General features: G+C 41.3%; 2 protein-coding genes across 2 annotated transcripts; both read left to right on the top strand.

Moving 5' to 3' along the window:
- Positions 1 to 2935: 2935 nt before the first annotated feature.
- Positions 2936 to 5059, top strand: LOC124269250 (tereporin-Ca1-like). The gene is made up of 2 exons (XM_046704600.1): positions 2936 to 3160; positions 4682 to 5059. The coding sequence occupies exons 1-2, from the start codon at positions 2936 to 2938 to the stop codon at positions 5057 to 5059; spliced, it is 603 nt and encodes a 200-aa protein (XP_046560556.1).
- Positions 5060 to 8420: 3361 nt separating this feature from the next.
- On the top strand, positions 8421 to 16047 carry LOC124284176 (penicillin-binding protein 4-like). The gene is made up of 5 exons (XM_046720270.1): positions 8421 to 8726; positions 11356 to 11535; positions 12258 to 12521; positions 13944 to 14191; positions 15064 to 16047. Exons 1-5 carry the CDS (start codon positions 8422 to 8424, stop codon positions 15750 to 15752), a joined length of 1686 nt encoding a protein of 561 aa, XP_046576226.1. The 5' UTR covers position 8421; the 3' UTR covers positions 15753 to 16047.
- The last annotated feature ends 9711 nt before the right edge of the window (positions 16048 to 25758 follow it).

Below are 25758 nucleotides of genomic sequence, written 5' to 3'. Positions count from 1 at the left end.
ACATAACAGATACGATCAACACCTGAAGGGAATAGTCACAGTAGGCTGTTGAACATAACAGATACGATCAACACTTGAAGGAAACAGTCACACCAGGCTGTTGACCACAACAGATACGATCAACACATGAAGGAAACAGTCACACCAGGCTGTTGAACACGACAGGTAAGATCAACACCTGAAGGGAATAGTGACAGTAGGCTGTTGAACATAACAGATACGATCAACACTTGAAGGAAACAGTCACACAAGGCTGTTGACCACAACAGATACGATCAACACATGAAGGAAACAGTCACACCAGGCTGTTGAACACAACAGGTAAGATCAACACCTGAAGGGAATAGTCACAGTAGGCTGTTGAACATAACAGATACGATCCACACTTGAAGGAAACAGTCACACCAGGCTGTTGACCACAACAGATACGATCAACACATGAAGGAAACAGTCACACCAGGCTGTTGAACACAACAGGTAAGATCAACACCTGAAGGGAATAGTCACAGTAGGCTGTTGAACATAACAGATACGATCCACACTTGAAGGAAACAGTCACACCAGGCTGTTGACCGCAACAGATACGATCAACACATGAAGGAAACAGTCACACCAGGCTGTTGAACACAACAGGTAAGATCAACACCTGAAGGGAATAGTCACAGTAGGCTGTTGAACATAACAGATACGATCAACACTTGAAGGAAACAGTCACACCAGGCTGTTGAACACAACAGATAAGATCAACACCTGAAGGAAACAGTCACACAAGGCTGTTGAACACAACAGATACGATCAACACTTGAAGGAAACATTCACACAAGACTGTTGAACACAACAGATACGATCAACACCTGAAGGAAACTTTCACACAAGACTGTTGAACACAACAGATACGATCAACTCCTGAAGGTAACAGTCACACAAGGCTGTTGAACACAACAGATAAGATCAACACCTGAAGGGAACAGTCACACAAGGCTGTGGAGCACACCAGATACGATCAACACTTGAAGGAAACATTCACACAAGACTGTTGAACACACAAGATACGATCAACACCTGAAGGGAATAGTCACACAAGGCTGTTGAACACACCAGATACGATCAACACCTGAAGGAAACATTCACACAAGACTGTTGAACACACAAGATACGATCAACACCTGAAGGGAATAGTCACAGAAGGCTGTGGAACACAACAGATACGATCAACACATGAAGGAAACAGTCACACAAGGCTGTGGAACACACCAGATAACACATGAAGGAAACATCAACACAAGACTGTTGAACGATCAACACCTGAAGGAAACATTCACACAAAGGCTGTTGAACACAACAGATACGATCAACACCTGACACAAGACTGTTGAACACAACAGATACGATCAACACCTGAAGGAAATAGTCACACAAGACTGTTGAACACACCAGATACGATCAACACCTGAAGGAAATATTCACACAAGACTGTTGAACACAACAGATACGATCAACACCTGAAGGAAACATTCACACAAGACTGTTGAACACACAACAGATACGATCAACACTTGAAGGAAACATTCACACAAGACTGTTGAACACAACAGATACGATCAACACATGAAGGAAACATTCACACAAGACTGTTGAACACACCAGATACGATCAACACCTGAAGGAAACATTCACACAAGACTGTTGAACACAACAGATACGATCAACACCTGAAGGAAACATTCACACAAGACTGTTGAACACAACAGATACGATCAACACTTGAAGGAAACATTCACACAAGACTGTTGAACACACCAGATACGATCAACACCTGAAGGAAACATTCACACAAGACTGTTGAACACACCAGATACGATCAACACCTGAAGGAAACAGTCACACAAGACTGTTGAACACACCAGATACGATCAACACTTGAAGGAAACATTCACACAAGACTGTTGAACACAACAGATACGATCAACACTTGAAGGAAACATTCACACAAGACTGTTGAACACACCAGATACGATCAACACATGACACACTCCAGATACGATCAACACCTGAAGGAAACAGTCACACAAGACTGTTGAACACAACAGATACGATCAACGCCTGTATGGACATAGTCACACATGTACAGGGCCGTTGATCTGTTACATGCAACTTTCCATGTGTTTGGGAAGTTGCGAGAAGTGGTCATTGTATCAAGACACGTGAAAGTATATTATATTTATGGACAATCAAAGGCCAAAATGCCCCTTCATGTATTGTTGTAGCGGACTGAATATGTAATTGTTACCTTAGTTGTGATCAGTTTGGTGATTTGCCGTGGCGTCCTTAGCAACCGAAGTCAGCATTCAGGTAGACTATATAGTGATCGAGCTCTGTACTGGCTGAAGGCGTTGCCCATACTTTCTGGTTTGCCTGCTTCAGACCTGATTATTCACTGGGCGTATTCATGTGGCAGGAGTACTGATGGTACGAGATCGATTTGAAGTGATACAGAAAATGGAGATTTTAAATTCTCTTCTACGGTGAGAAAGCTTAACATGAGCTATACCACATTACACAATAACGGTATGTTTCTTGGTTTGTCAGAACCATACCCCAACTCGCAGGAGCCCCCGGCTCTGGTATCACTTTTACACAACCCAATGCTAGGCATTAGGGAGATAAAAGTAAGATTAGTAGACGTGGTTTACATTGTGTGAGTTGGATATCCCTGTTAAACTGAGACTTGATATCTCACATGACATCAGTTATAAACCAGGATACCCAAAAAAAACCAACAAAAAAACAAAAACAAACCCCAATCCAAACCCCGCCCCCTCCCCACACTCCACGTGCACACAAACACGCACGCACGCACACAGACACATCCATGCATGCACGTTTGTGTACATACATACATACAATGATATATATGTCGCGTGTATAAATACATATGGCAGATGAAAGTGATGCACCAACGGCAGGACCCTTCGCACCATGGTCCTACGATGGTACGAACATGACCAATCGGATGTCTGAGATCAACCACAGAGTTGTATGTGGTATAGGTGTTGAGAACTGTACCAAGTGGGCGTTAGAAGATCCACGTGTGACAGCAAACGGTGGCCTCATCCACACCCCACCACAGATAATTGAACCTAGAAGTACCGATGCCATGGTAAATATTCTCTGTTAGGGTAAATAACAAGCTTTTAATGGAAAACTTTAAAACAATTCCTTTACATTCCGGAGAAAATGTGGAGAGGTATAATTGGCCAAGTCATCTGTGCTGTGCAAGTAGCGTCTCCGAGATAGGATCCAATGATCAGTTCTAATCTTTCTTTTGTCAGCATCATACCTACATGCTCTCGGTTTCATTCAAGTGCATCGTTTAAAGTGTAATTTCCTCACCCGTCAAATGGGCCTATGGGTACCCAGTGGTTAAAGCGCCCGCTCGTCATGTCGAAGACACGGGTTTGATTGCCCACGTGGGTAAAATGTGTGATGCCAATTTCTGGTGTCCAGCGATATGGCAGGAATATTGCAAAAAGCAGCGTAAAACTAAAACGTACTCACATCAAGTTGTGACGTATTGCTATGACTCAATACTGTTCAACCCGTGAAGATCACGGATAGAAGTGGTCTTCAGCAACCCATGCTTGGCAAACGAGATCGAGTTGTCAGGCTCAATGACTTTATTGACTAAGTCATCGTATCCCGATTGATTGATCGATGCTCATGATGTTGATCACTGGATTGTCCGGTCCAGACTCGATTATTTATAGTCCGCCGCCTTATAGCTGGAATATTGCTGAGTGTGGCGTTAAACCATAAACCAACGATCCAATCAAAACTGTTCACTGTAGCGTTAAACTTTAATTCTGTTATAATGGAGATTATTATACATTTATTAATCTATATAAATAACAGAAAAACAAAACAGTAAATATTGACACAAGACATACTTACAAAAAGCAACGTCAACTGTTCGATTCCGACTATACCATGTACATGTGTTTATGAATGACTAAAACCAGGGCCCCGTATCACAAAGCTATCGTAGCGCTACGACATTATACCTCCTATTCTGTAACATAGACTTACGACAGTCGAAGCGCTGTGAAACGGGACCCAGGTGTTAATAAAAAGGAGAGCGTAAGATTACGCAGGATGGTTCCTGTTATATTCACCAAGTCAAGCAAAGACAAGCCACTTATCTCTTAAATCATCTGGGTTCTGGGTTGGAATTGGTCTACATCAACCCATACTTGCGGCAGGAGTGAACTGACGGCATCGTATGCTCAGGCTTAGTGACTGGTTCGATTCAAGTCAACGTTTCTCCATTGCGTAGATTGATGCTAACGATGGTAATCACATGATTGTCTGGTCCAGTCATCATATAGCTAGAATATTGATGTGTGCGTTATTGAGCAGCAAAACGATATACAAGCATATTGCTCACCTAAACACATACAGGAACATATCATGAACGAAACGTTTTTAGCATACATAAAAATTCCTTGTTCTAAAACGTGTTTGTGTTTAGTGATATACATATACGAGTATATAAATTAAATGGTTTATGTATCTAAGGTGAATAGACTGAGATTATTACGTTGCACGTCAACCAATATAACAAAACTGCAGTAAGCTGTTAGGCTTCATGACTGTATTATGAATGCATCTTTTAACTTCCTAGTTTGCACACAACAAGGCGCAAACAGCTACAGGATCATACGGTACCGTGACCTGGAAGATCAAACCCTCTGCCCGGCCAGATGCCTGTCGCAGTGTGGTGGTCATGTGGTGTGCACCATTCAACTTTGACTTCTTCAGGAATTGGTTGGCTGTTGGGATAACACATCCAGGCACCACAGATCACCAAGAGTCTTTCTTCGATGAAATGTACGTCTACGACAAAGGAGATGGAGCCGTAAGGTACACAAGGAAACAGTACAGCGATGAAAATACGGCCATAGAGATCTTTGACGAGGAACTGACAGTAGATGGAAGCATGGGAATGAGTCATAGGCCAGAGATTAAGATCTCTGTTCGTCAAAGATTCAAAAAGTTGTAAAGTACCAGAGTAATGCCGCCATGTTGCTACCCTCGGCAACCACTATTGGTATTCCAAGATTAGTGTTGGTCAAAGAGGTTTTAAGAAGTTGTAAATTACCACAGTTAATGAGTTAACAGGACTACGGCATATATGTTTGCTCAGCATTCCAGGATATGTGTTGGTCAAAGAGGTATTTAGCAGTTGTAAATTACCAGTGAGCTTGATTTAACAGCACTACGGCATATATGTGTTCGTTCAGCAACCACAAGAGACATTCCAAGGTGTTCGGCAAAGAAGAATTTAGTTCTATATTACCAGATAGAATGATTTACCAGAACTATATGTTTGCTCAGCCACCACTATTGGGATTCCAAGATAAGTGTTCGGTAAAGCAGTTTTAAGTGGTAGTTTTACATTACCAGAGTAAATGAGCAACCAAGCTTGAGGCATGTGTTTGCTCGGTCATTCAAAAACCTATTTACACTAGTACCTCATTAACGCGAAAACATAAGGAATCAAGGAGTGTTTGTTTTATTCTTCATAGTATATAGTTGCAAATAGGATAGAAATATCGTTCCTATAAGGAGTTTGGTTTCTTTAATGTCATAAAATAATGCTGTGAACGACGACAGCCTGTTCCTTCCTGCTTGTGGATCCTTCACTCACCGTTTAACTGTGTTAAGTCATGGAGTTGCACCTCTATGTGGTGGTGAAGGATTTGATGGCTGCTCTATGCTCAGCATTTCAGTACTACGGAATAGGGTACATGAGAGTCTTGAGCCAGACGATAATCTGAATATTATACCTAGCTCAAAACGTTCAAAATATGCCTTCGTCCAAGCAAACATCATCAGATAGAATTATGCTTCAACATATTAAAACATTATAAAAAAATCACTGTTTGAGAATAATGTTTGCGAAAAGTGTTGTGAAATATCGCGTCGTGAAGCTTGTTTCATTTTGATACAGATATTTAAAGGGAAATGTAAGACACTGAAAAGGGACACGGGTGCCTTCTACCAGTGTAAGTTTGCACATGGCAGTCCAAATTGCAAGGACTGCCAGTGACTTGTGTCAAGCAGATACCTAATCTGGACAAAATCTGAGATTCGAACACATCACCGGTGTAAAATTAGAGAAGGAAAGCAACCCAGTGAACCCACTGTTTCTGATATGGACTAACGTTATTTATTTACTGACAATAAGTCTCTAGGACGCAATTCATCGACTTGTGGGCTCACGGGTGGGCTTCATTTATGACGCTGCAGTTCACTGTGCTGGGCAAATCTGAGATTGGATCACATCACCAGTGGATCACTGAGAGGAAAACGAACGCGACAAAGCGACCCATTGATCTAAGTAGGTACTGTGCTGAGTTGCCTCCCTGTATTTTGGGTGCCAGAAATCGAGGTTCGTGAGTTCGAATCCTGGAACGCCAAGATTATGATCGTCAGCACCATAATGATGTTGGTGGTTTACAACAACGTCAATGTTCTGCACTATTTTGGGTTTCCCAACACATTAAGCTGACACGTAATAATATGGCGGAAGTACAAGAGGTTCCAAACACACCCAAGGAGCGGCGCGGTAGCCCAGTGGTTAATGTGTTCGCTCGTTACGCCGAAGGCCCGGGTTCGATTTCCCACATCGGTACCATTTCTGGTGTCCCCCCTCCCTCATATTGCTGAAATATTGCTACAAGCGGAGTAAACCCTAACTCACTCACTCACTCGATCCAAACTCTCCCATTGCTGTCATTTGGAGAAAGTAAGCCTACAGTTGATTCTGTTGGCGAGGAGCAAGCCCTCGGTGGTCAAAGAGAGACAACTTGTGGCTATTTCTCTGATGCTTCAGTGGGTGTGCAGAATGATAGCTGGACATACAGCGGTATTTGGGGCAGTTTTCTACCGTTTCTACATGATCTATCGGTCCTTGTCTATTACTAATTGATATAACAGCAATGATTACATAGCCAGTAACCGTGTTTCTGTTTCCTCAGAATGTGAATTGATTTCTTATTGATCATGTTCGGACTGGAAACAGACTCTGTGCCTAATTATTCTGAAAATCATGTTTAGTCTTGACGTGTTGCACATGGCAACCTGTCCCAAGGGATGTTTTAGGATTCTGAGAAGACTCTGTCCCTTTGAAAGGGACAGAACTTTAACATGTGTGACCAGTTGGTTTCAAAATGGCCAGTCGATCCCTCTCGGTCGATATTATATAATAGCTATTAGGATTTGAAAAGTGTCATGTATTTGAGTCCAGAGGTGAGGTGAGGTGAGGTGAGGTGAGGTGAGGTGAGGTGAGGTGAGGTGAGGTGAGGTGAGGTGAGGTGAGGTGAGGTGAAATGGAGTTTTACATCGTACTTAAGAATAATTCTCTCATATGACGACGTGCATGCGTGTGTATGTGTGGCTGCTTGTACTAGCCCAGACTTAAGCATGTTTTATAGTGCCAGCTCACTGAGATACCATGCCGCAGTTAAGCATGAATACCCCACTCAGACACATTGTACTGTTGAATCCAGAAAATGATAATACTAGAATTGAAGTTTTTGTGCATGATTTGCGATTTCACTTCAGAAAAGGCTAACGGACCTGTCCGGAGTATCTGGCGTTATGGCGTTAAGATAAAGAGGATAGTGAATTTTTACATTTACTGTACTGAGGATATTTAAGCAACGACGCAGGGGCTTGTGCCCACTTATTATAAAAAGCGCGAGCTTGACATTGCAGCGACTGCTTTCGAAAGCAGTCGTTTACGTGATCTGGAGTTAAAACGGGCCAGTGTAAATTGGATTTTTGTTTGAATTGAAATCTTTTGAAAGTTTATAAGCCAGATAGTTACACTTCGGGTTTGGTTGAAAATGTAAACACTCGGAAGTGGGGAAATCCCTGAGGCAACAGTTACATTTTCAACTGAAACATCGGAGACTTGTTTTCCCCTACACAACACACAGTTACCATCTCAAGATAGGGGCAGTTGGGTGGCATTGTGGTTAAAGTGTTATTTGGGGAATAAAAGGAATATTGCTACAAGCAGCGTAAAACTAAAACTCATTCACCATGTAAACGCGACAATAACCGTTTTTTCCGAGATTCCACATCAGTCAGATATCAGATTAATACTTCTGGCATGCACCACACTAGCATTTGCAGTAAAACACACCGACGTCAGAGTACGCCGGAAGGAATTACTATCACGCTGTGAAAAAGCCTACCAACTATCTCGTTCAGTCCATGCGGTTGTAATAAGATGTGCGTGCTATACAGCGAAAAAAGTAACTTAGATCATATTACATCTCAGAATATATGGCCTCTTGCCAGAATTCTTTTCTGGGCGACTGATTCAGCGGTTTGGTGGAGACTTTCGTCAGGATGATGTTGTCGATGCAAGCGTTGCTGTTTTTGTCCGCCGTCTCAGGCGGGTCGGCGGGGGTTTTCACCGATGACGAGGTCAGAAAGGTTGAAACGTTTGTGGAGGAGGTCATGCGGTGTAGACATGTCCCCGGGCTGACCCTGGCTGTTGTGAAGGGGGGTGAGACGTGGACACGTGGGTTCGGACAGGCGGACATAGAACAGGGAGTGAACGTCACCAAGGATACATTGTTTTGTATTGGATCTGTGTCCAAGGCCTTTACGTCCACTCTCCTAGCTATGATGATTGATGAAAGTAATGGGAAGTATGTGAGAGATATTGATACACGCAATTTATACGTTAGTGTATATATTACTAATTTAGTTTTGAGTGAGTGAGTGAATGAGTGAGTGAGGTGAAGTGAATCGCCTTGTTCGGGTACGGTGCCATCAAACCAAGAATCCGGGCAAACCTTAATATGTTTTTGGTATGTTTTAGTCACTTTCATTTAATTGATAATAGACGCAGTTTTATAAACTGGAACATGGCTTCTTTCAGGACTCTTGCAATAAGAAAAATATGCGACCCCATAGCTAAGTCACCTTGTAACTCAGCAGCAAATGCACATACAGCATTTATGCTGCAGGTAGAATGATTATCATAATAACACCTGAAATGTATTGTAAATATATGCAACGTTGCAGTAATTCATTCGAACTTTTAATTTAATATTGTAATCTAAATACGTACTTGTTTTTGGAATAAATTATATGGTAGCTTCCCTGAGGGCTGATAGTTAGTAGTATTGAGAGAAATGGATTATTTATTTTTAGAGAAGTGTGGTGTGAAATAGTGCCTTTAAACTTGCGCCGGTTTTGTTTTCCCTTGACTGTAGACATGTTTCGTAAGTTATTTTTTTTATATAAAATTGAAATGTTAAGGAGAAATATACATACTTCGCTTAATTTACCACGCCCAAATTGTATACGAAAATAGTATTAATTGACGTACACATGATTTCCATTAGAAATCCTACAGCCTCATACCTTCCTCGTGTACTTCACTTCGAATGCTGTACATCTTATCCAATTCAAACCGTCAGCTGACACTGTCTGTTTGACTAATCAGTGATTATCTCCCTTACCCGAACAACTGTATTTTTGCACTGTGTCGTATGTTATTCAGGCAGCTAGTGTGGAATAAGGTGAGACTCGCACCGTTTATTTTTAGATTCCAGCAGGTGGAAACCTTAGTATTATACAATAAAACGGAAATGCTTATCTATAGAATTGAAACTCTTTATGCTTTAATTCTTCTGGAAGTGAATAACATAGTAATTCGTGTTTTGTTTCATGGTGCAATTTGCTGCTGATGTTATCTAAATGATTACGGGTTCGAATCCCCACATGGGTACAATATGTGAAGCCCATTTCTGGGGTCCCCCGCCGTAATGTGGCTGGAATATTGCTAAAAGCGGCGTAAAACCATACTCACTCACTCTAAGTGATTATTTCAATGTTTGATTTTTTGTAAATCACATTATGAAACTATTATGAACATAGTTATAATTCAGTCTCCATCTATCAGTCCGATCTCCATTGCTCACGCGGTGGCGGGGTAGCCTAGTGGCAGTGTATGAAATAAGCCAAAAATCCAGACTGACTGACTGACTGAGTTTGGTTTTACGCCGCTTTTAGCAATATTCCAGCAATATCACGGCGGGGGACACCAGAAATGGGCTTCACTCATTGTACCCATGTGAGGATTCGAACCCGGGTTTTCGGCGTGACGAGCCAACGCTTTAACCACTAGACTACCCCACCGCCCCAAAAACCCAGACAGACATCAGGGCTGGTAACTTCAAAATGTTACCAGCCCAAAATGGATTTAACCAGACCAAATATGGTGAATTTATGCAGATGTATGGAACATCTAAATTTTTTACCAGACCATCGGGCCTGGCTAGCTGTAAATTTAGTCCGTCCGTCAGAAATCTAGACCGTCTCGGTCGGTCGGACGGGCCTTATTTCATACACTGCTAGTGGTTAAAGCATTTGCTCGTCACGCCGAAGACCCGGGTTCTATTCCCCACATGGGTACAATGTGTAAAACCCATTTCTGGTGTCCCCGCCGTGATATTGCTGGAATATTGCTAAAAACTATACTCACTCACTCATCCACTCACTATTGCTCACTCAGTCACCTCTCTCCATGCATTTATAACATGTTCTTATACTTTAAATATACCCGTGAAGATCCTGGTTAGAATATCTTCAGCAACCCATGTCAAAACATTGATTACACAACAGTCTCGTTTCCTGCTGACTGGGTTCCGTCTTGTTGCGCAACTTAGTACAATAACCAGTCCAGAATTTTGAGTCCAATTCATTTAAACTACAAACTGCATTACCAAACTACACTGAATAAGCGCAAAAAACACATAACAGGTGTAACCAGTGAGCCAGATGCATTGTGAATCATTTTACGACCTCATCAAACAGGGGAGCCCGTGACGTCTTACTTAAGGTCATGCTGCCTACACATCGCCATAAAATATAGAAATACGAAGTTATTAAAGTTTAAAATTAAAATTAACTTGTGAATACCATTTTCTTATGAAACAAGGAATTGAAATTCAGTGTAACCATAGTTGTTTGTGGTGTCTCTTTTCACTTTCACACGAGAAAATTCGGATCGGCTGAAAAGTAGGTCATTGTCTGAGTAGGTTAATGAGACTCATGTTTCGGTTTGGGGCGTTAAACAACAAACAAACATATCATTTAAAGTTGTATAAGTCATGCCTTTTCAGATTGTCGCTTCTTTTTCTTAACTACAACCAGTTAAAACTTTAACAACTCATGGTTATATTGCATTGTTTTTACATATTTTGTGTATGAGATTAGGTGGTGGGAAACATTTGATGCACTGAAGTAATGTATACTCCTTCATTACAGTTTTAAATGGACATCAAAGCTGAGGGACGTGTTGGGTCCAGACTTTTCTTTAGTGGACGATGAAAGAACAAGGGAAACTACTCTGAAAGATCTTTTGATCCACCGAACAGGGCTCCACCGCGCACTCTCGCCACTGTTTGCAGGATTCGACCACAACTTAACGAGAACTGAATTTGCAAGGTAGACTTTCTTTGAAATATACCATATTTTTTATATTCATATTTTCCCCCGTACGTGTGTACCAGTCCTCTGAGACGTAACAATTCGTAGGCAGAGTTACCTGCCTTGCACTTGCCAGTATCCTTTCAAATCCAGTATACGTCACGATCATGATACTAAGTTTATCAGAACCAAACCCGTGCTCGCTGGTTTGACAACCTATGGCACTTTGGATCAACATTGCACATTAAGCGAACTATAAACACACATTAATATACCTGAAATACCGTTCGACGCGAGGTAAAACCCAATTTACAATATGTCCCATCCTATTGGTAACAACCGATTGCCAGGTCGTTATGAATTATCCATGAACCCATGGACCGAGGACTACGGAAGTGGTCCGACTGGACTGAGACTGAGCCTAGTGGTTAAACCGTTGGCTTCGGGTTCGATTCCCCACATGGGTACACTGTGTGAAGCCCATTTCTGGTCTCCTCCGCCGTGATTTTGCTGGAACATTGCTAAAAGCGGCTTAAAACCAAATTCACTCACTCACGCTTTATCCCCGAAGTTAAACAATCACGTTTCGTCCACGATTATAACTAGATGTACGTTCTGGTCGGTTTATACATGTAAGCAAGTTAATACATGTATATCATAAGCTATTAAACACCCATCACAGTTTCCATCGATGGAGTGTATTGAGCATTAGTTATGATTATAAGTTTTTGTCTTCACAGGCGTTTCCGTTTTCTTGAAGAAGTTAAACCGTTCCGTGACGTCTTTGAGTATAACAACTGGGCGTATGCTCTGCTCGGCCCTATTGTGGAAGTGTTGTCAGGAGAATCCTACGAAGCAACTCTGGAGAAACGGATCTTCAAGCCACTGGGAATGAACAAGTCACGTGTTCTGGGAAAGACGATAATGTCAAATGCAGCAGAAATGGCACAACCGTACTTTGACGTGGAGAACGAGCTCACTTTATTAGATAGTTCCATCTACGAGTAAGATAATACATTTGATCAGATTTGTTAGATAGCTGAATTGCGCATTTTGAAGAATCCCGTTCGTTTTCAGCGTATCAACATCTTTAAGGATGTAAAAGTGTAGGTCATTCTTGTATCTGTTTCTTTATAAAATGAAAAGCAAAACAAAAAGAAAAAGGACACATGTATATTTATACCCGATAAGAACGTTATCTCATTACGGATCGAGCAGATATGTAAAAACGAAAAACGAAATACGCAGTCCAAATGCTCGTGACAGAAAACAATTAATCGCTTGTGTTTAATTAATGTAAAATATGTGGATTTGAAACAAACAGCACTTTCAACCTATAAACAATGTTAAGGATATCTAGTGCATGGTTTGGTACATTGCACATGTGATTTGCTGTTTCTTTGTTTCATAATGATAAGTTCTTATTTGGAAGAGAAACAAATGATTTGTAACATTAAGGATTAAGCGGCTTCCAAGACAATAACGAAAATATCATATTGCAACTGATGTTTATTATTATATCAACCTGTTTCTATCTGCATTCTAATCAGAATTGGTTTTCAGGAACCAATGCTTGTCTTTAGGGGCGACAAACAGAATTGAGGGATCAGTCATTAAATCATCTGGTCCAGAGTCGATTTCTTCATTGGCCGCATATGTGTCGGGAAGGATTGTCCCTTTAAACAATGGTCATGATTGAGACTATTTAATTCAGTAAAGGCGGTGTTTTTCAGTGATTGACAGAATGAACAATGATATAGGTTACACAAAACCTAATGTTTCCCCATAGACTTCCATGGTAACGTAATATGTTCTTATAAAATAGCCATGGCGTTTCAAGCCATTTCGTGTACATAAATGCACAGTATGCCTTAGAGCTGCAATAGAAAGCACACATTTCAACGAGGTTAACCAATTCTTTTTCCGAGTACAGGAAGCTGAAGACGCCAGCCCCAGTTCCGCAGCAAATGTCATCAACTTGAAAATATCTGTGAACACATTCAGCATAAGTCATCGGGCTATAAAAGGCAGCCCCAGATATTAAAAATTGTGGTCAGTTGTAATTAGTGTATGGATGTACATTTAAAAAGCATAATCATCTTACACAATATCATCCAATCACAGCTGTCACATGCCTCCATCAGAACTGGGGTTTACTTTACTACGATACACGCACAGGTAACACTTTATATTTATTGTAGTAAACCCGTACCGCAAGTATATGAAACAGGGACATATTGGGAGTATGTTACATATTGTTCTACTCTGACCCCGAGATTAAGCGAGCAAAACTGTGATTGATATCACCAGCACCGATCCACCCGCTGGGACACGAGGACGATACACAAAGATCCATATCACACACTAACTTGTGTCTTCTGGCGATGGGAGATGTGTTCTTATGTTCTGTTCTTGGTTCTCCACAGCATACATCCATCAGAGGCTGCGGGTGCTATTGCTTCCTCGGCAGAGGACATGACTAAATGGATGCACTTCCTGCTGAGGCAAGGGGTGACAGAGAAGAACGTCACTCTCGTCAAGTCCACAACACTTGCAGAGGTCTTCAAATCTCACCGGAGTTATAATAGCCCTCACCCCGTGATAAAGCCGAAGTATCCCGTGGGCGACTTGTATTATGGATATGGTTATGCATGGGTTTTATCGACATATAAGGGTAAGAAACATTCCAGAAATATTCTAAGTTGTGCTTCCATAAAAGCAATCATGCTGGGCCTCCTTTCACAAAGCACTAAGGTGATCGTAAGTCACTAAGTTAACCTTAGTGTAATGTTAAAGAATGGGAGTTAAGGTAAACCTTAGTGAAAGGTTGCTTCGAGAAAGGAGCCCTGGTTAACACGTCAACCGCAAGACTACCAGATCGACTTTAATATGATGAACCGACAAACAACATATGAGTGACGAGCGAACGCTTAACCACTAGGCTACCACACCACTCTCAACTCTTGATGATGATGCACGAGTCACTCAAGGGAACATGAAGTTAGAATCGGATTGGGGATTGGGGATTCGAATCCCGAATCTGAATTTGTTTTCGTATTCGAATCCAGAATCTGATTTTTTTTCATATTTGTTTTTTTTTCTTTTGCACATTCGGCACTGCGCATTCGGCATTCGTATTTGGTATCAAAGGGACACAGTTCGTTATAACCTTAATTGAAGTGAAATATATAGCCAGGGTTCTAGACAAAAAACACAGTTCGTCGTATGCGTGTTCGTTAAAAGCGTAGTATACATACAACCAGACTACCATTTATCCTGCACTATTATTGACTTGAGCTTGTTTCGCAGGATTCTGAATGAGTGAGTGAGAGAGTTTGGTTTTTCGCCGCTTTTAGCAATATTCCAGCAATATCACAGCGGGGGACACCAGAAATGGGCATCACACATTGTACCCAAGTGGGTAATCGGCGTGATGACCCCGTAGTCCCCGCAGAATTGTGAATATATAATATTATGATATATTATTACCAATACACCAGGTTGTGATACTACAATGTTTTATATTGTTTTACGGGTTTTTTTCAGGATATAAAAAGGTCATGCACTCGGGAGGCTTGTTTTCTTACATAACCTACCTCACACTTCTCCCCGACCTGGACTTTGGAATCTTTACAAGCGCCAATGGACCAGGAACAAGGGATGAAGGAAATGCCCAAAAGGCGATCGCATACTATATTTCCGATATTTTGATGGGTGACCAACCGTGGCTAAATTCTTCCACGGCTTGCACGTTCCCAATGCCATGGGAAGATGTGTCTGAAAGCAGCCAAAATAATTCCGACATCACGAACTCTGAAGTGAAATGCGTCGATTGTTATGTTGGGAAATACGGTAATTATATGTTTGGCGACCTTGATGTTGTTAAGAGTTCAGGGTCGTCACTGGAACTATACTACGGGAGGTTGCGGGGGTCCCTCAATACTACAGCGGATGAAAGTACATTCAAACTTGATCTCTTTGGCTCCTTCAGACTCCTTTCGCGACCTGGTAATGATACATTTCTGGCAAAGGTGATTTTCAAGGGGCTGAACGAAGGAAAATATTCAAAGGTTGACCTCATTTTGGTCCGCAAATTGACATTTACCAGAGGTATAAGTTTTCATGATAAAAATATATTCACAAGTGCAGAGACTGGAACAAATGGGCAGAGCATCAAGAAGTTCAGCAATCTACTCATGGTGATAGCAACACTTTGTATCGTCCTCTGTGTGTGATAGGGACTGTCATGTTGTATGGAGCAGCTTTATGTCTGATGGCAATGAGATGCAGTTGACTGAAGCGTTCTTATAATGTTGAGTTTGATTTTGACTTTGACATGGAATGAATCCCAATGGTTTAACGACATCCACTTTGAGGTGTTTATCTACTACTCACTTGCAGGTGTCATTTGTGATGATAGTAAGGTGCAGGGTTTTTAATTGTTCTTGGTATATTGACTTCGATATGGAATTAATCCCAATGGTTTAACGACATCCACTGTGAGGTGTTTTGTCTACTTCTTCTTTACAGGCGTCATTTGTGATGATCGCAAGGTGCAAGTTGATAGAAGTGTTCTTATAATGTTAAACTTGGTCGTGAACTTGATATGGAACGAATCCAACTGTTCCAAGAGACCCTTTGTGGGGTTCTTGAAAGGCATTTACACGTTGGAAGACATGAATATATGACACGTTTTTTTATGGATAACAACTTCTTTTGTTCTTTATACGTTTTAGAGCTAATTGTTATTCTTTCATCAGGTGAATTAAAATGAAGTTGTTAGTTAACCATAATAACGTGTCATATATGTAGAGTAAGGTGTTTGTCTACTGCCATTTTACAATTGTTCATTCAAATGATTATCTGGTTCTTGATGTAGAAAACTCGGGAAAAGACTGGACATATGCCTCAAAGTGCAAGATGAGGCAGATTCCAGGCCTTCCCTGTATGCCCAGACTTGGGTATATCTGTTGGTACAACAGTATCGCGGGATATCTAATGGAAACTACGACTTTTCCACCTGTTTCCAACACTGGATTTGTGCTTCATTCAAGTGTGAAAATATTTCCGAATACTGCACATTGCTGCAACATATTCTGACTAATAGTATCACTCGCTTAACCCACTGTATTGCCTTATGTGATTGTAACACACAACCTTTGTGTTTTCAGATAATGTTGTGATTGTTAGTTAATGTGTGGTCATTTGCTAATATCACAATCTAGTTTCACAATTAGCTACCGATCTCTAGATAAACCTACCCGATTCAATTTGGGATTGTATGCTTTTTTGTATGTATATTGCCTACAGACTAAAAACATGCAGGTTATTAGCTTTTGCGATTAACATGTTCCATTTTGTTATTAATCTATCACAAGTCAGAATAGGCACAGTTTCTCACAAGAAAACTAAAGAAATATATTTTGTTGCAACAACAAAGTAGTAAATACGGTTTTCCATTTAAAAGTTCAGTAGACAAATGGTTTGTCACATTAAGTTGGGCCCATGTTTGGAAGTGGATATCCTATTAGACAGACGACCTAAATCTAGACCAGCTTATTCATGATCCTACATGTTAACTGTGCTTAGAGTCGCTTGTGACATTGCTGACGGCCTCCGTGGTGTAGTGGTTGAGCGTCCGTCCGGAGAGCAGAAGGTCGCGGGTTCGACCCCCGGCCGCATCATACTAAAAGACGTTAAAATATGGTACTTGTTGGTCCCTGCCTGGCGCTCGGCATTAATGGGTAAAACAAGGACTGGTCGGCTCGAGGTCATTATAATGTGTCTGAGTGGGGTATTCATGCTTGACTGCGGCAAGGTATCTCAGTGAGCTAGCACTATAACACCAGACTAAGTCTGGGCTAGTACAAGCAGCCACACATATTCACGCATGCACGTCGTCATATGAGCGAAATATTCTTAAGTACGACGTTAAACCCCATTTCACCTCACCTGTGACATTGCTGCAGACCCGTGAAGATGCGGGTTAGAAATGATGTTCAGTAACCCATGCTTGTCGTAAGAGGCAACTAATGGGATCGGGTGGTAAGGCTCGCTGACTTTGTTGACACATGTCATCGTTTCCCAGTTGCGTAGATCGATAAGCATGAAGTTCATCACTGGATTGTCTGTTCCAGACTCGATTATGTACAGGCCGCTGCCATATAGCTGGAATATTGCAGCTATATGGCAGTGGCCTGTACAACAACAAACTAACCAACGACATTACTGCGGCTCAGTCAAAGTTTCTCATACTAGAGTGTCGGTGTATGGCTCTCTGACGATTTGTATTTACGTTTGCGTAATACAGAGAGATATAATAATCACGCTGTCCCTGTGCCCCGTCCCACAAAGCGATCTTTGGGCTACGACTGCCAGATGGGTATGTTAAAGCATGTGGGTTTCGATCGTCTTGGCGCTAGGGTTACTTGTGAGATTGCTGGGGACACCAGAAATGGGCTTCACACATTGTACCCATGTGGGGAATCGAACCCGGGTCTGCGGCGGGACAAGCCAACGCTTTAACCACTAGGCTACCCCACCGCCCCAGGATTACTTGTGAGACGTGGCACATATTGATAATACTAGTTAGTTGGTATAATGCACCGAGGCACCTAGCTTAAACCTGGCTAAAGATGAAATCGTCATCTCTGATCTGATAGCAGTGAGCAGGGAGGCATTCGCGTTTGATAAGCACAATTGACATGTTATTGGTTTCGGTCTGCCGATAATCTTGCAGCAGCTTGTTTACAACTAATTATGATGTACAGTGAATCCAGCTGTTGTCTGGAACAGATAAAGGTGAGGTGAGGTGAAATTGGGTTTATCGTCGTGCTTGAGAATACTTCGCTCATATGACGACGTGCACGCGTGTGTATGTGTATGTGCGGCTGCTTGTACTAGCCCAGACTTAAGCTGGTTTTATAGTGCTAGCCCACTGAAATACCATGCCCCAGTGAAGCATGAATACCCCACTCAGACACATTATACTGACTCCGAGCCGACCAGTCCTTGTTGTACCCATTAATGCCGAGCGCCAGACAGGGACCGGAACAGATAAAACTGGAGGGACCAATGTATTACAATTACCACTTACAATTACATATATACAAAACAACACACCATGAAACCACATACACAAAGAAATTAATTAAGCACATCCTGTATTTTTAAGGTATGGGTGTTACGGTCACCTTAGCGCTAAGATCGCTTTGTACAGCGGCACCATGGCGTTCGCGAAAAGGTGAGCGTGTTCTGCTCCACCGGTGGCATTCGTCAAAAACACATGCAAAGGCTAGTCAAAATCGCCAACGTGGTGCAGTGGACAGAGCTTGTGGTCGATGATTCGATCCCCGTACCGGTTCATGCCAAAATAGGTTAACATAATTTTGTATAAATGGTATTTGCAGTTGACCTGCTTAACTGGTCGACCCCGATCCAATAACCCGTCACCATGTTGGCGTAAAACGACTTCATGTTAAAATGTATCGCAGTGGGTTTGCAGTATAAAACTAGCATGCGTCTGTATTAGTACAAGCAGACAAATGTACAAAGCCACTATATAAGAGGCGATAATCTTAAACGCTAAGCAATACTCAATTTCACCTCACTGCAGTTAATGGGTTCCTTCTGAAAGTGTGACAACGTGGAGGAAAGAGACCCCGATAGATTTGTAGCATTCAGCGTTAACTCACATGCCATAATTCTCATTGTGTTTTAATATTTGTTATACTTTTTATAAGTACAAGGCACATGCAGTTCGGTATGAGTAGGTGATCTAGTATTTAAGGCAAAACCGACATGGTCTTTAGTGAGTGAGTGAGTTCAAATTTATAGTCACATCGGCAATATTTCAGCCATATTGTGACTTAAAAAGTTATAAATTAACAATAAACACAATTACATTATAAAACACCCGTCGATGAAGGACAGTGAAACAACTAGATTATCACAGGGAAAAATTTAAGACTAGTAATTAAATCTAAAATATGTTACTTTCAAATGACAATACAATATAAAAACCGGCTATAGATTGCCAACAACTGAAGGTAGATCACCATACTAGGGACCATGGGGACTTACAGTACATTTGCTTCCTGCATGGACCCTAGCTGGATTTACACCATCCCTTCAGCCGTTAGCAATTTAGCAGATCTAGCCATACATTAAAAGAACAGGTATTCTACGATTTAAAAAGTGGAACGTTTTAATTTACTTCGAATGTTTTGGGACTTACAGACCCCATGGTCTTTAGGAAAGGGAAACGTGACAAGTTAAATCGAGTTAGCGAGCGAGTGAGTTTCCCCAGATTTTAACCACTAGGGTACCCCACCGCCCCTACTTAAATCGAGAACTATGTATTATTCTCAAGAATTAAAAGAACAATGTTCCTATGTAGCTGTTGTATCTAGCGTCAGACTCTTATGTGAGTAATAAGAATTAGTGAACGATTTAGGAGAATACGCAGGGGGGCGGTAGCTACTCAAACTACAACCCATCCTCAAAGGCATCAGAATATGGATGTGCTTTTTTTTCGCAGATTCAAAATATGCTAATTAAAACCTATAATCTCGACTGGTTTGACTTGTGCACGATGCTATTAACGGGCGAAACTGCGCAAAAATAAAAATATATGATGACTGAAATAAGATTTCTACAAGACACTGGTGTCCTTTCAATTACATCGAAATGGTTCGTCTTATGTGAATATCCTCTCGAGTTCATTACAGTTTTATGCCTATCGCCTGACTAACAGTACCTGCAATACCTGGTGATTGCAACAATGCAGAAAACATATCTATTGACATTTCAGTCCCAGTCAGGCAGTCCCTCCCATGACTAAGGGGTGTTTCAAGTGTAAATATAACGTGTCAGTTTTAATGTCTTTGGATCTTTAAAACAACTATGAAAACAAACTGAAGTAGATCAGCGTATACGCTCGTGAAGGCTGTGAGTGCCCTGACATTAAGAAATACTTGCAGGGCGTCCCAGTACAGAATTATAGAAAAATAAGAGGCAGGGTAAACGTCATATTGCATACTTAGTAAAGTAATCCGAGTGAAAGAAAAATGCTGGAGAGTACGAGCTTTTGAGATCCGGACGAATATTGGATTCGAAAGTATGTTCATGCAGATACAGGCAAGTGTAAGGCAGGCAACTCCGCCGGCGACTTGAGATGAGATTCGAAAGTATGTTCATGCAGACCGGGCTATAGAGGTTTATAGAGGACAAAAATTACAATCACATTATATGAATAAGAGATTATCACGGTTATGTATTTTGGGATGATAAATATCCTTATTGGGAATAAACATTATATGTCATGCTTGCCAAGGCTCCCTCAGTATCCTGTTTTGGGAATAAGCATTATACATCTGGCATGCCAAGGTTCCCTTAATATCCGATATTTCACTGCTGTCGTGTAACAGACACGAGGGGCGGTGGGGTAGCCTAGTGGTTAAAGTGTCGGCTCGTCACGCTGAAGACCTGGGTTCGATTCCCCACATGGGTACAATGTGAGTAACCCATTTCTTGTGTCCCGTGATATTTCTGGACTATTGCTAAAAGCGGCGAAAAACTAAACGCACTCACTCACTAACTCTGCAGACACGATCCACAATCCAGTTGACTTCAACGTAATATTATATTTTACACGCATACATTAAAAGTCACACAACGGATAACTCTGAGGTCCAATCCACCAGCCTTTCCATACAAATCGTCAAAATGTCACACGGTGATAACGGCCCAGATTTAAAACCTTTACACACACGCCATAATACCCTATTGCGAAATTCGTAAAAGAATTCTTCTGAACATACGCGGCGGCCTAGCAACAGGGTTTCAGGTGACATCGAGTGAGCATACCGCCCATCGGTGATCTCTCATCTCTGAGTCACTGAATAAGCCCCGTGTTATGATTTTAGATATTTGTCAGGGAGTTTATATATTCGTTAGTGACACTGCAGGACAAAAGTTTGTGGCTCACTCATTTTTTCGTTATGTGTATTGCAGTTGTATCTCTTTACGGTTGGGTAATTAGGTACATCTGACAAGAGGGTACTAGTGAAAGCCTTCGTCACTGATCCAATTCCAAATAAAGTGTCCTTGGTGACGTTCACTCCCTGTTCAATGTCCGCCTGTCCGAACCCCCGGGTCCACGTCTCATCCCCCTTCACAACAGCCAGGGTCAGCCCGGGGACCTCCTCCACAAACATTTCGACCTTACTGGCCTGGTCATCGGTGAAAATCCCGCCGACCCGGCTGAGACAGCGGACATGAGCAGCAACGCTTGCATACACCACACCATGCATGCAACCAGACACAAGTTGTAGTCCTACAAGTAAATGAGTAATGATATATTATCTTGGTCAATGTTGTGAAATGTATATATTAGACAGGACTCAACACCCGTCGGCGCATATGGACGAGATGACAGTTCACATTACGAAAACAACCCAAAAGGGTATTTCCTATATGGGGATCTATCTACACTGCATGACCTCCTCCACAAACTTGCATACACCACATCATCTAAAAAGCTATGCTAAAAAACGTCACTGAATGCCAGACAATTTGGATATGAGGTGCGTTTCTTTTAAAAAAGGTATGACAGATCAGAGCGCAGCGTCAGGCGCTAAAATTCCTTTGTCAACAGACGTCCCATACAGACAGTTCAAGTCTTGACATTGTTGACATGCACAAATACACCGGGGAGGGAAACCCATTCAAACTTGGGCAATCCCCTTACTCCTCCCGACTGTTGTAAATGTAAACAAGGGTGGGGTGTGTGGGGTGTGTGGGGGGTCTTGTGGGGTGTGGATATCGTTTGCCTGGGTTGTATTATTTCAGTGTCCACCAAACATCGATTATTTATAAACACCGCCATATATAGCTGGAATGTTGCTGAGTGCGCGTAAATCTAAAATCACTCACCTTGAAATACCTTGTACAGGTATCTGCTACTAAAAATACATCACCCCTCGTTCGCAGTTTCGAAAACTGTTACAGAGCACACATATCTCTATCAATAGGACCCTCTACTAAATGTGGAAGAGCATATGTGCCACAATCTGAAAACAGCTTATCATCTACGTTACTTGTACACAGGCGATACTTTCATTTACGAAGGGGATACTTTCATCTTCGTAAACGATACTTTCAGCTGATACTTTCATGTACGTTGATTATGTTTAAGTAGTTGCTACCTTAGTTGAATATAGTTCTTACAAACGTTTGATATAGCAATATAAAGACACACACGCCCGCATGCACACATGGCTTAGCGATAAAATGCATGAACACAACGAGTTCATTTAACAATGTTCGACACATTTAAACGAAGTGTTTCTATACATATCTAATATACTATCCCCAAAAAGAAACGCATAAACCAAAAATCTGTTGTGTTTTCAAACATGTATAACTCGTCCACAAATAGACTTTAGTGCATGAATGTTTACACCAGGTTAGAAGAAGGTAATGTCTATACAACCAAGTGGATACTTTTAGATAACGGAGACGCTGAGCGCGATGGTGACGACGTAGCACGGTCCCGACGTCGGGTCACCTGGCTCTCAGACCAATCTCTTTCAACCTGTTCCGTACAGTTTGACCGGATATCCTCCGAAGTCCAGGCACCCTGGCTGCTGAGCTGAGCTCTCACCCGTGGCAGTACGATCACGCAAAAGAGTACCCGGATGTACCGATCTTGGGCTGCAGTGGTAACTCGAGGTCTGCCTGTAGGGGGGGCGGTCATTTGTTATACCTGTTTGGCTGTAACGAGCTGCAAGCCGTGATATCTTGCTCAGACTAACATTCAGACACCTGGCAACAGAAGATTGGTAATCTCTAGCGAGCATTTTTTGAATGGCGATGTTCCGTGTCGCAGAGTCAAGACGCGACGTAGTGATTTAACCTTGAAACTCCTTCAAAACGAATGCCAATTTCCGAAAGTAATCTGGATTTTTATTGCCAGACAGTGCATGCTCTTTGCTGCACAATTTCAACTGGAAGGTGATTTCTGTTGCGTTGTGGCGATGCCTTTTTAATCCTTGTAAGAAATCTCGTCAAAATCATCATTTTGAGGTAAAATCGATTTTTCACTTGTGCAATTGTGTAAAATCATGTTATCAACACTTTTGTTACATATTTTGACGATTGTTTGAACACAATAGGTAATTAATGGATTTTTAAAAATACAAATCGCCTATGCGTTTCTTTTTTGGGAATGGTATATTATGAGTGTACCTCATAAAAACACGTCAAGGTTGTCAAGTCAAATAAATCAGTCACTATGAACTGAGGTTACATAAATCTAGTCGGCAACTATTGTCCGTACATTGTAGTTGATTATTCGATAGTTGAGCATATTAGATTAGTATTTTAGATTATGATATCATATAGGTAGATGTGTGTGTGGTATCAACTTTTATACGCGCTGAAAAACTGCTACAGATATTGGATGTGATATCGTTACCGTAAGGATGCATTTAATTCAAAATCAAACATATTTTTTACCAAACGTATTATTTCTTTCATTTCTTCCTCGTTTGATATATTTAATTGTCAAATATAAATGACGGTTTTTAAAAACTAAACGCTAAAAATCCTTTGTGGAATCTATACCTTTTCTGTCCCGTTAAGTTCCGGTGTAACAGGCCAGAGTATACCCCTGTCCCAGACTATACCCGGGGTTAAACTGGGCTAGCCCAGACTATACCCCAGGTATAATCTGGGGTAGCCTAGTCTGGGCTAGCCTAGCCTAGTTTATACCCCGGGGTATATTCTGAACTAGATCATAGTATACCCCCCCAGCCCAGATTATACCCCTACAGAAAACAAGTGATTAAGGATACTACTATAATTTTATTGACTTCGCATTCAAACGGGTGTCAGGATCCAGGTCATAGATGTGCTTAGGATACTTCTTATCAGAGCTGGTGTAGTAGTTCAAGATCTGGGTATGCACTTTTAAATACTTGTACATGACACCGAGATCAGTCTCCAGAGTCACTCATTCATATTGATAAACAAATACCAGCCCCTACTCACACTATCACCAGCCCCTATTCACACCAGCCCCTTCTCACACCGGTTATCTCCCATTAGTTAGACAGCCAGTTGTTAGACAGTGGAGTAGGGTATTAATTAAGACAACACCCACCTCCAAAATGGTGATAATGATAATGTCACTTATAAAGCCCCAAAATGGTACAGCCCTAATTAGATTGATGAGTAGAGTGTGCCCGTAGTTAATCTGTTCATGTTGTTGTTGAGTTTCTATTACAATGTAATGTGTTTGTAGCATGTGGTTTAATCTTTCTCATTTCACATTTGATTGGTTTAACACTTGTCAAAATGTTTTGTTTAATTTTTTTAACTTATATGTTTTCTCTCTAAAAGTCAAACTAATTTGTTTCACAACAAGAAGGTAGGTATATAATAATTCCACAAACACCTTGATGATCTCCATAGACCATCAAATCTCCCAAAACAATAATAGAATAATTCCACTTTTTACCATCTTAAAATTGTTATAAATATGTATATAATATATGTTTTTTAAATTTTCAAATCAGTTTTCTCTCAAATTTTCTATTTTTGGTTCCACCTCATTTCTTAATAAGTGTAATTCCCCGTCGCCGAAATACCTTAGTTAAAGCAGATAAAGCAGATAACTAACTACTAACCTTGATGATATATCAGCATGGCTGGGTTACGCAAAGTCGAAAATATCACATCGCAGAGAGGCACTAAACAAATGCTTCATAAATTTTGTATTATGCAGTAATGTAAATAAAATGCACCTACAAATTCCTTTAAATGACACCAAGACCATTGCCCTGAGTCACACACTCATATTGAGTGAATTGTCAACATAATTTTTTAGGGGTATAGTCTGGGCTGGAGGGGTATACTTTGGCCTGGTCCAGAATATACCCCCGGGGTATAAACTGGGCTAGCCCATAGTTTACCCCGGGGTATAATCTGGTGGGGGGTTATTCTGGGCTGCTACACCGGGTTAGAATTGACCTACAGCAACCCATGCTTGTTGTAAGAGATTGCGTGGTCAGGCTTTCTGACTCAGTTGAAACATCCCAATTGCTTAGATCGATACTCATGTCAATCAATGGATCGTCAGATAGTATCAGTTAACTTTCAGCGTGCATAATTACATTATTATTGAGTTGAGATATTCCTATATATACAGCTCATCAAAAGTTTAGACTCACTAGTGTA

Source organism: Haliotis rubra, unplaced genomic scaffold (assembly GCF_003918875.1).
Source record: "Haliotis rubra isolate DU_JTF1 unplaced genomic scaffold, ASM391887v1 Scf1, whole genome shotgun sequence".
Taxonomy (NCBI): domain Eukaryota; kingdom Metazoa; phylum Mollusca; class Gastropoda; order Lepetellida; family Haliotidae; genus Haliotis; species Haliotis rubra.
This window is presented reverse-complemented; position numbering and strand designations above follow the sequence as displayed.